This window comes from Lithobates pipiens, unplaced genomic scaffold, assembly GCF_037356315.1.
Source record: "Lithobates pipiens isolate NorthernLeopardFrog02 unplaced genomic scaffold, aLitPip1_a1.2 Scaffold_8, whole genome shotgun sequence".
Taxonomy (NCBI): Eukaryota; Metazoa; Chordata; class Amphibia; order Anura; family Ranidae; genus Lithobates; species Lithobates pipiens.
Window position 1 is genome coordinate 42,400,797 of NW_027507903.1, and position 11,980 is coordinate 42,412,776.

The 11,980-nt window shown below is 43.8% G+C and overlaps 1 protein-coding gene across 1 annotated transcript in view; it reads right to left on the reverse strand.

Annotated features, from left to right (window-relative positions):
• The window catches only part of KIF7 (kinesin family member 7), a 95,325-nt gene extending 84,083 nt beyond the window's left edge, over positions 1-11,242 (reverse strand). Inside the window, exons 1-2 of the mRNA XM_077472803.1 lie at positions 11,124-11,242; positions 3,549-3,888 (exon numbers count right to left, since the gene is read on the reverse strand). Coding sequence (XP_077328929.1) covers positions 3,549-3,873 — 325 coding nt within the window. The 5' untranslated portion in view covers positions 3,874-3,888; positions 11,124-11,242. The remainder of the gene's footprint in view (positions 1-3,548; positions 3,889-11,123) is intronic.
• Positions 11,243-11,980: the final 738 nt, after the last annotated feature.

Sequence of the window (11,980 nt, forward strand, 5' to 3'; positions counted from 1 at the left end):
CATCTTCACCTCCTCGCCAATCCACGTCACTAGGGACTCTGACATTTGCAGGATGTCTCTCTCCTCCAGACAGAAGAGGATTACAGAGATCCGCATGAGGACAAATCATTATATGCCTATGACCTCTTGCTATCTTGTAAGTGTTTTTAATCCCATTGTGCCTGTAATAAATCTTTTAACCCCTGCACCTTGAAGACTGCAGGAATAGGTTACAGGGACTGACAGAGATCAGTCATTACAAGCTAGACCCGCAGCAACTGTGGACATGATACAGGTATGGCTGAAGACTATCAGAGAAAGGAGGCGTGTTACATGATTGGTAGAGATCACTGCCACTAAAAGCTAGACCTGCAGAAACATTGGACATGCTACAGGTGTAGCTGAAGACTGCAGAGGTAAGTCAGAGAAAGGGGATATGTAGCCGAGGAGTGCCAGAGATCACTGCCATAACCAGGGCCACTGATAAGGCAGTACAGTCGGCCCTCCTTTACAGGCCCGAACCCCATTGGTTCCACAAGAGGCCCGGGCACCTGATGAGCAGGAGGGCCAGCTGTACTGCTTTATCGCTGAAACTGATCCTACTTTTGCACAGCCAGCATCTCCTCCTCTCCCTGTTGCCAGATTTCAGCTGCTGCATGGGGAGCTACAGGACAATTGGTTCCAGTATCTGCGCCCGCCCCCTGGCTCCAGTGTTCATTATTAATTGAAGCATAGTAAACTGGGTTTACTATGTTTGTGAATGAACAAGGAGCATCTGTACAGCGTGCTTCCTGTTCATTTATCTGCAGTGCAGCTACGGCTGCAAACAAAAGGGGTTGAGGAATTAATCTATGTCATCAGCAGTGTTAATTTCGTCTGCTAAAATATTTTCGTCTACTAAATTAATACTATTTTAGTCGACACTAACACAGCATTTTAGTCAAAAGACTAGGACTAAAACTAAATTGAATTTATATCACAATGGCTAAATCTGTGTCTGTTGTGAATGTTCAAACCTTAGTACCATAAATAATATACAAGTCATTAGATTTTTACTCCAGGAGTACATGTTGTTTGGCAGTTCTAAAGAAATAATGGATTCAAATTTAACGAAACCCCTTCGATTTTAGTTGACTAAAATGGCATTTTAGTCAAAAGACTATAACTAAAATGAAATCAAAATGTAATGTCAAAATTAACACTGGTTATCAGTCCCTTTTGAAACATAAACGGACACCTCGCTTGACTTATTAAATCAAAAAAATAATGCATCAACTAAAATGTATATAACATCCCACAAAGGTGAAGAAAAGTGCTTGTGCTCCATCCCAAAATAAACAAATAGGTGCTCCACTGCTTGGTGTTCAGACCAGGCACCCCACATGGATATACACTCACCCCAGATGTTGATCACCTATCTCTAGTGAGGTTGCTTGCGCTTTGTGGAGAAACAAAGCCCCAGGTGGTGTCTTTACTGACCGGTCACACTGCAATTACTCCATAGGTGGGAGCCTATAGCATAAAACCGTAATTTATTGGTAAAAAGTATCAAAAACTAACAAAGGTACACTCACATGTTCCAATGCCTAATAAGGCTGCCACCTGGTGTGTTCAGCATGTGGTTTTAATAAGGGAATGGTCCGGCCGGCATTTAGTGGTTACCGTAACCTTGCGGTGTTAGCTACGTACCCTGGATAGATTCCTCGGCAGATGTGGTGTAGCTATGACACGATCAAGCCTCGATGCATTTCAGCCAATGAGAAGGGCCATCATCAGGAAGCTCTGAGAGCGCAAGACCTTCCTGATGACGGTCCTTCTCATTGGCTGAAACACGTTGAGGCTTCATCCTGTCATCGTGCACGTGACCTCACTAGAGATAGGTGGTCAACATCCATGTGGGGCACCTGATCTGAACACCAAGCAGTGGAACACATATTTGTTTATATTGGGATGGAGCACAAGCACTTTTCTTCACGTTTGTGGGACTTTATATACATTTGAGTTGATGCATTATTTTTTGATTTAATAACCCAAGCGCGGTGTCTGTTTATGTTTTAAGTTGTAGTGTTGCTGTTGAGCCACAATTACACTGCTGCTGGTCATTTATTTTGTTGTTACAAATTTTTGTCACATATCGTTGCCTTGGCGCTAAGTTATTTGTTTTTATCATCAGCCCCTTTCTCTGTCTCAAAAGTGAGACATCAGTGGTCCGTTTAGATCCCTGATTAAGGATGTGCTCCGGCGTGTTCACAACCCATGTGCAGAGCCTGCCAGGAAGTCGGCGCTGCGCTAATCACAGGCAGTGACACTTTGGCCCAATGTGCAGCTGCAGGGATCGGGAAACGTCTCACTGCATGCGATTAGCAAAACGTAGTGCCGACTTCCTGACGGGATCTGCATGTGGACTGTGCGAACAGGACGGAGCTCGACCTTATTCCTGATACAACCTATGGCCAATGTTGCTGTCTTGCACTTGGAGGCTCAGCGGATTAGGCAAGTATATCTCCACTCTGCAATCCCCTAGACAAAAATGAGCAGTTAACCTTTGCAATGTGGGCACAGCCACACTGAATGGGAAACGTAAAGCGGAGTTCTGTTTAAAACAAAAAAGTTAAATAAATGCCAGCAGCTACAAATACTGCAGCTGCTGACTTTTAATAATCAGACTTACCTCTCCCAGGGTCCAGCGATGCGGGGGAACACAGCCCGCTTGTCTCTCCCTCCTCTCTGCGGCGCCGGCATTGTAACTGTGGGCGCCCGGCTGTAGCTTCACAGTCAGCCACCCACTGTGCATGCGCGACCCGTGACTGGCCGGGAAATCATCTGGGACCTGTGACATGTCCCAGATGATTTCTGAGAGGGGGGGGGGGGGGGGAAGAGGTGATCTCCCTTCCAGTGCCACAGTGCACCGAGAGGAAGTGGGAGCTGGGACTCTCTAAAAAGAGGGTACTGGCTCCCTCTCCCCAAAAAAATTACATGACAAATGTGGCATGTCAGGGGGTCACCTGCCCTAAAGCGGAAGTTCCATTTTTGGAAGGGAACTCCGCTTTAAGATTTTGCGTTGGGCATAGACAAATCTAAATTCAGCTGGTTTAGAAAAAAACAGTCTCTGTGTGTCCCTCTCTGTTAGACAGAAGTTGATTATTAGAATGACCCCTGCTGGAACAGACATGCTTGAAAACTTTTGTCAATCAGCATCTGCAGCCAATCAACTGCAGCAACTGATTAGTGTATTCTGACGGCAGGGAGTGATTCTGTCAGAATATAATGTCCTAGCATGGGGAATGGGGGGGGGGGGGGTAATTCCCCCATCTATCTCACTCATGTGGATGGGGGAATCTCTGTTTTATCCCCTGGTCATGCCATCCATGCCTAGCTTTAGAAGTTCCCTGCTCTTGAGAGCTTGCAATCTATAAGGGAGGTGTAAGTGATACATAAGTTTTAACTGTAGGGGGGGATAGTTGATGGAGAGGGTAGAAGTTCAGTAAACGCGGGACAAACAGGCTTCTCTGACAAAAAGAAATAATGATTCATGGATAGTTCTATAAACGGTCTCCAGACATACTCACATATGCTTGCTTCTCCAATGGTGTAGGTTTTCCCTGATCCCGTCTGCCCATAGGCTACTACAGTGACATTGAATCCTTGAAAGAAGGCTTCCAGTAAAGGCTGGACACAGCGGCTGTACACCGTCTCCTGGCTGCACGCTTTATCCAGAATATCCTGGAAGTGGAAGTGTCTGTTGGTGCCCAGAGTCAGGCCTTGCTGGTCAGGCTCAATGTGAACACAAGTCTGCTGTCCATGGAGCACTTCTTTAGGAAGCAGAGGACGGACTCTGACAGCCACCTGCACAGCTGTCTCCTCCACACGAACGGGCTGGCCTTTGGAACCCATCGGGAAACACTGGAGCTGAATAAAATAACAGAAATGTTATTACTTTATTATTAATGTTGTTGTAAACCTCAGACATGAAATATGGACAAAGCATATCCCTCTATAGCAGTGGTCATCACCCCTGTCCTCGTGGCCCACTAGCAGGCCAGGTTTGCAAGGTAACTGAAATACATCACAGGTGATATCATTTGCTGCTCAGTGATTGCAGTATTCTAGTCTGCATCTCCCCCAAGATAATACATAAAACCTGGACGGTTAGTGGGCCCTGAGGACAGGGTTGATGACCACTGTTCTATAGTGTGAACTTGTCTCAATCCAGAGCATTAAGTGTCATTTCTGTCTGCTGCTTTATTTCTCTGCTATCAGCATTAGTCACTTCAGACAAGTTTTCCTGACACCAAGAGAAAAAAAAGGTGACATGGGAGCTCTCAGGGCTCTCCTCACTGAGCTTTACAGTGTATAATCACAGCTTTCCACCTCCTTTTTTCTGACATTTCAGATAAGCTTCAGAAATTCTGGACAATGACTGTAGATAAGAGAGAGGTGAGAGAAGACTGCAGATAAACATGTATAACTTAACTTATGTAAGAGGATTTGTTTCATCTCTGTATATCACCTGAGGCCAGTCACTTCACTGGGTATATGTAACAATATACAACCACTTTAAAGTCGATCGTCCCAAAAATATACAACCCTAACACAGCACTTACTACAGTACCCCAAAAAAATCAAATCCTTACTGTAGAGACCAAAAAAAAAAAAAAAAAAAAAAAAAAAAGGTGAAGTCCTCTTCATTGCTTCAAAGAGAGCTGTCAGCATACAAAATACAATGTTGCAAGTCTCCTCTCTTAGCTAGTATATTGTATCATTTGATTTACAACCTGAATCGGCTGCTAAAAGTGGGCCATAGAAGGATCAAAATGTGGCCAGTTCAGCCGGGACCGGCTGAATTTTGATCCACGAGTGGCCTTGCAATTAAATAGAAGTTGTTCTGCTGATCGACTTTTGTTCAACCGCCCTGTCAGATAAAATCTGCCTCGATCAGCGGCTGCGGTGCTGATTTATGTATTCTGACGTAAAACTGAAGAAGAAACTGAACCATGTATGGCCAGATAACGCCAATCTCTTGCTGCACCCAATCCACGGAACTCTAAAGACACACAGGACCAGTTCTGTTGCTCTTTCTCCAGCTCATTCCAGGTCAGCAGATCACTCTCAGCTCCTCACACCTTAAAGTTGATGGGTTTACTTCCTCTTTCATTCCCTGCAAAGGTAAAGCATAATGGACTACTATGCATCGCATAGTAGTCCATTATGTGTCACTTACCTGACACAGGAGCCAGCGATGTAACCGATGTCCCCTGTAGTCCAGCGCATCCATCTTCTCGGTGGGTCTCGCAGCTCCGCTGCTGTCATTCGGCGAAGCCGTCACTCCCGCGCATGCACACGGGAGCAGATACGCGCTGCATCTTCGCCATTGATGATGCCACGCTCAGTGCGCCTGCGCGCCGCTGTCTACGGCGCATGCGCCGTAGACAGCGGTGCCTGTCTTCGGGCAAATATGTCCTAAACCGTATAGGTTTAGGACATATTTCTTGGACCTACAGGTAAGCTTTAATCTAGGCTTACCTGTAGGTCAAAGTGGTTTGTAAGGGTTTACAACCACTTTAAAGTATGTCTAGCCAAAAATGTTTAAACCAGGTTTTTACTGCTATGGGGGGGCTATGTCACTAAAGGGGGGGGGGTAAGACCGAGGAGCTGAAATCTGGAAGTTGCCCCCAAAAAAAGGAAGCCAAAGGGTATAGATCTGGTCACCAGTGTTGCCTGGGGTCTCCCTGCCACTGATCTTCTCCCCATTATATGCTTTGTTCAGCACTGTGTCTCTGTGCAGTGGCAGCCATATTGGTAGAAGCAGGGATTTCTTCCTCATGTCACAGCCTCCAGCAAGGAGAACAGAGAAAAGCACAGGAGTGACACTTCTAAATCTCCTGCAGGCAGAGGCAGCAGTGCCTTAGATCTATACAGCTGCATCATTCTCTTCTGATCAGCTGCACGACACTGGGACCCACAATACCATCTTTGTCCCTTTTATTATCAGGATCCAACTTTCTTCCATGTTCTTACAGACAGAGACTGTTCACACCAGAAAGCGGTACAGGAAACCCACGTTCCAGGCATGTTTCCCACACAGAGTTCAATCATGTTGTGATCTGCAGCGAGTGTCAGTTAACTAGGGCAAAAACAACTAATCGATTATGAAATTAATCAATTACTATTTTCATAAACGATTAATCGGCCACTAACATAATGGGGTTAAGAAAAAAAAAAATAGCCCGTTATAATACAAAAAGAGCAAATAATCACTACTGTAAATATTAGTTTCACAGTAAAAAAAAATGAACCCTTTACAGTAGGGATTATTTGCTCTTTTTGTAGTATAAAGGGCTCATTTTTGTTTTTTTTAACCCTGTTATGTTACTAAACATCTTAGACCTGGTTCACATCTAGGTGTTTTTGGTGCTTTTTGCAGAAACACACTACAGTTCATTTACCTGGTTTCCTATGGGACACGTTCACATCTATGCTTTTTCAGCCGCTGCATATTTGGAAAGGGTCAGGGACTTTTTTTTTTTTTTAAACGCTAAACGGTGCTTTTTTGGTTCAATAGACTTCAATCGAGAAGCTGCAGAAAAGCGTGTAATGCGTTTTTGCAGAAATTTGTGTTTTTTAATTAAAAACAAAATTGGGCCAACATTTTTTTTTGTAAAAATGCAAATTGCCGCAAAATCACGTGTGCAAAAATCAAATCACACAGCAAAAACAGATCAAAAGCAAAAACAGATCAAAAGCAAACTGCATAATTGTGTACAGAGCCTTATGCTGGCCACACAGATCAATTTTCAGATGAGAATATTCAGATGAAAAATCTTTGTACATTCACTGAATGAAAGAATGTTGTTGGAAATTTTCACTTGTTTTTAAAATGAATGTAATTTCTGAATGAAAACCACAAACTGTCTGAAAATTCCTTTGACCAAGAAGTTTTCTATTACATCTAAATTTTCCCATCACCGTGGTTGAAAACGAATGTCGATTTGACCCCACTAATGATTAGAAAATCGAACGAACGTTCTTAACATTACATTTTTTTTGAAGGAAGACATTGTTTTTGTATGACCAGCATATAAATAAAAATAAAAAAATCTCTGAGTCAGATGATATTTACCAGATTCACCCTCTAATAGTATAGTATATACAGTATATCTCTCCTCTAATAGTATATACAGTATATCCCCTCTAATAGTATATACAGTATATTTCCTCTAATAGTATATACAGTATATCCCCTCTAATAGTATATACAGTATATTTCCTCTAATAGTATATCTCCCCTCTAATAACCGTATACACAGTGTATCTCCCCTCTAATAACCGTATACACAGTGTATCTCCCCTCTAATAACCGTATACACAGTGTATCTCCCCTCTAATAACCGTATACACAGTGTATCTCCCCTCTAATAACCGTATACACAGTGTATCTCCCCTCTAATAACCGTATACACAGTGTATCTCCCCTCTAATAACCGTATACACAGTGTATCTCCCCTCTAATAACCGTATACACAGTGTATCTCCCCTCTAATAACCGTATACACAGTGTATCTCCCCTCTAATAACCGTATACACAGTGTATCTCCCCTCTAATAACCGTATACACAGTGTATCTCCCCTCTAATAACCGTATACACAGTGTATCTCCCCTCTAATAACCGTATACACAGTGTATCTCCCCTCTAATAACCGTATACACAGTGTATCTCCCCTCTAATAACCGTATACACAGTGTATCTCCCCTCTAATAACCGTATACACAGTGTATCTCCCCTCTAATAACTGCATACACAGTGTATCTCCCCTCTAATAACTGCATACACAGTGTATCTCCCCTCTAATAACCGTATACACAGTGTATCTCCCCTCTAATAACCGTATACACAGTGTATCTCCCCTCTAATAACTGCATACACAGTGTATCTTCCCTCTAATAACTGCATACACAGTGTATCTCCCCTCTAATAACTGCATACACAGTGTATCTCCCCTCTAATAACCGCATACACAGTGTATCTCCCCTCTAATAACCGCATACACAGTGTATCTCCCCTCTAATAACCGCATACACAGTGTATCTCCCCTCTAATAACCGTATACACAGTGTATCTCCCCTCTAATAACCGTATACACAGTGTATCTCCCCTCTAATAACCGTATACACAGTGTATCTCCCCTCTAATAACCGTATACACAGTGTATCTCCCCTCTAATAACCGTATACACAGTGTATCTCCCCTCTAATAACCGTATACACAGTGTATCTCCCCTCTAATAACCGTATACACAGTGTATCTCCCCTCTAATAACCGTATACACAGTGTATCTCCCCTCTAATAACCGTATACACAGTGTATCTCCCCTCTAATAACCGTATACACAGTGTATCTCCCCTCTAATAACCGTATACACAGTGTATCTCCCCTCTAATAACCGTATACACAGTGTATCTCCCCTCTAATAACCGTATACACAGTGTATCTCCCCTCTAATAACCGTATACACAGTGTATCTCCCCTCTAATAACCGTATACACAGTGTATCTCCCCTCTAATAACCGTATACACAGTGTATCTCCCCTCTAATAACCGTATACACAGTGTATCTCCCCTCTAATAACTGCATACACAGTGTATCTCCCCTCTAATAACTGCATACACAGTGTATCTCCCCTCTAATAACTGCATACACAGTGTATCTCCCCTCTAATAACTGCATACACAGTGTATCTCCCCTCTAATAACTGCATACACAGTGTATCTCCCCTCTAATAACTGCATACACAGTGTATCTCCCCTCTAATAACCGCATACACAGTGTATCTCCCCTCTAATAACCGCATACACAGTGTATCTCCCCTCTAATAACCGTATACACAGTGTATCTCCCCTCTAATAACCGCATACACAGTGTATCTCCCCTCTAATAACTGCATACACAGTATATCTCCCCTCTAATAACCGCATACACAGTATATCTCTCCTCTAATAACCGCATACACAGTATATCTCTCCTCTAATAACCGCATACACAGTGTATCTCCCCTCTAATAACCGCATACACAGTATATCTCTCCTCTAATAACCGCATACACAGTATATCTCTCCTCTAATAACCGCATACACAGTGTATCTCCCCTCTAATAACCGCATACACAGTATATCTCCCCTCTAATAACCGCATACACAGTATATCTCTCCTCTAATAACCGCATACACAGTATATCTCTCCTCTAATAACCGCATACACAGTATATCTCTCCTCTAATAACCGCATACACAGTATATCTCTCCTCTAATAACCGCATACACAGTATATCTCTCCTCTAATAACCGCATACACAGTGTATCTCCCCTCTAATAACCGCATACACAGTATATCTCTCCTCTAATAACCGTATACACAGTATATCTCTCCTCTAATAACCGTATACACAGTGTATCTCCCCTCTAATAATATATCCCCTCTAATAGTATTATACAGTACATCCCCCCTCTAATAGTATATACAGCATATCTCTCCTCTAATAGTATATACAATATACCCCTCTAATAGTATATACAGTATATCCCCTCTAATAGTACATACAGTACATCCCCCCTCTAATAGTATATACAGCATATCTCTCCTCTAATAGTATATACAATATACCCCTCTAATAGTATATACAGTATATCCCCTCTAATAGTACATACAGTGCATCCCTCCTCTAATAGTATATACAGCATATCCCTTTATCTGTTATTCTCGGAGTGGATTAGAGATTTTGCTCTCTAACCATATAGTTGGTTATTTATATTTATCACTGCATATAGAGATATTTAAGAATAAATTGCCTTTTTTTAAAACTTCACATATTAACTAAATTATACACCACACTTTTTTTTTTTAAGCTCATTAAACCGATTAATCGAAACAATAAATCGGCCAACTAACTGATTATGAAAATAATCGTTAGTTGCAGCCCTCCAATTAACCTAATGACTCCCCAAATGCAGGTGACAAACTCAGTGCAGTGCGTCTGCTTGTGCTGCACTACCAATGCGATCCACTTGTTTTGCATTTGGTAAAGTAGTGCATGTACTACTTCTGGTGCCGCCCGATGCGATTTCAGCCCATTCAAATGAATGAGCGTATTGCACCCAGATCACATGTGAATGGGCCCCCAGTCTCCTGAGGAAACCATGCCGGCCCCTCTGATGAACTGACACTGGCTGCCCCCACCACTTAATAAACCGGCAATACCCCCCTACCCCCTCTGATGAACCGACACTGGCTGCCCCCACCAATTAATGAACCAGCAATGGCTGCCCCCCAAGGAACCAAAAATGCCCCCCCATGAAGAATCAATAATGGCCAACCCCCTAATGAATTGACAATGGCTGCCCCCTCAATAAACCGATCGCCCATGTGATGAACCAACTCTGCCCAGCCCCCCTGAAATCGGCAATAACTGCTGCTCTCTACCCCTGAAGAACCGACAATGCCCCCCGCTCCTCCTCTGATAATCTGACCATCCATGTGATGAACCAAATCTCTACCCAGCCCCCCACTCCCCCCCCAAAGATGACTGCTCCACTCTGATGTCTACCGAAGAACCGACCACCCCTACGTCAAACTAACGTTGCCCAGCCCCCCCTGACAACACAATGCTGCCTGGACCCCCCCGGTGCCTGCAGGAGGATCTGGGGGGGTCATTCCTCCTGGGGAAGGGGGGGGGCGGGATGAAGAAAGCAAAAAAAAAAAAAACCTGAGCGGGGGTCCGCTTTAACCAAACATGGTCCTCTCAGTTATCACAACTTGGAGACCCCCCTGAGAAATACAATGCAGCCTGGAAGTGGCTACAAAGAGGATGCAGGAGACCAGCAACACTGGTATACAACAAAGGATAACAAAGAGGTGAAAACTCATATAATGTAAAAGATGGCAATGATCAGAGAGAAGGATCAACCGGGATTACACGGAAGATCTAGGAGGACATTGTGCTGATGAAAAGTCCAGACATCACACACAATGCCAGGGGGAGGAGGAGGAGGAGGCTGCCTCCTCCAGGAATACACTGTGCATTGCAGCGCCCTCAGGGCTCTGATAACGGGGATAGGAACAACAGAAAACCCCGGTGACCGGTCCTTCACCTGAACACACCGGGAGCCCGGCGATCCCTTTGCTGGATGTCCTATTGAGGAGCGCCCATCACTGGAGACCACAGCACCATCTCTATCCACATAGCCAGCAGCGCCCTCTAGTGGCGTGCGCGCTGTTTGCCTGTTCGGCCGGGAACATAGGAGCGATTCTTTGTGTCCGCCTGGCATTGCTGGGTACCGCTGAACGTCACACATCTGGGATACACACACACACTTCCTGTATTGAATTCAGGGACAGCCCCAGGCTATGGAGTTCTGTCTCTGTACAATCCCTGCAGACTTGTGCTGACTGATAGTCTCCCTGTAACCTGTGTATTTATTTTAAATATATACTAAGGACTAATGACAAAAATACATAATATTATGTGCTTATATGAGAATGTACACACTTCTGTTTCTTTCACAGCTTATTGTAAAAAAAAAGAAAAAAAAAAAAAAAAGGTGGCTGAGCTGTATTTTTACAGCACCCTTAACTACTTCAGCCCCGGAAATATTTACCCCCTTCCTGACCAGGCCATTTTTTTCTATATGGCTCTGCATCGCTTTGACAATTGCGCAGCCCTACGACATTGTACACAAACAAAATTGTCGTTTGGGGAACCCCCTAAAAAACCTTCTGCATGGTGGTGATTATTGGTTTGCCACCTCCTACCTTTCTTATTGAATTTTTGCGACCTAGCAATTTTCTAAGGCGTGAGGCACCATCTAATATAATGGGGCTGTGCACTAGGAATGAGCTCAGGTGTGTTTGCATACACCACGTGCAGAGCCCGCCAGGAAGTTGGCGCAGCGCTAATCATGGGCAGTGAGACATTATCCCAATCTCTGCGCCATGCATCGGGACAATG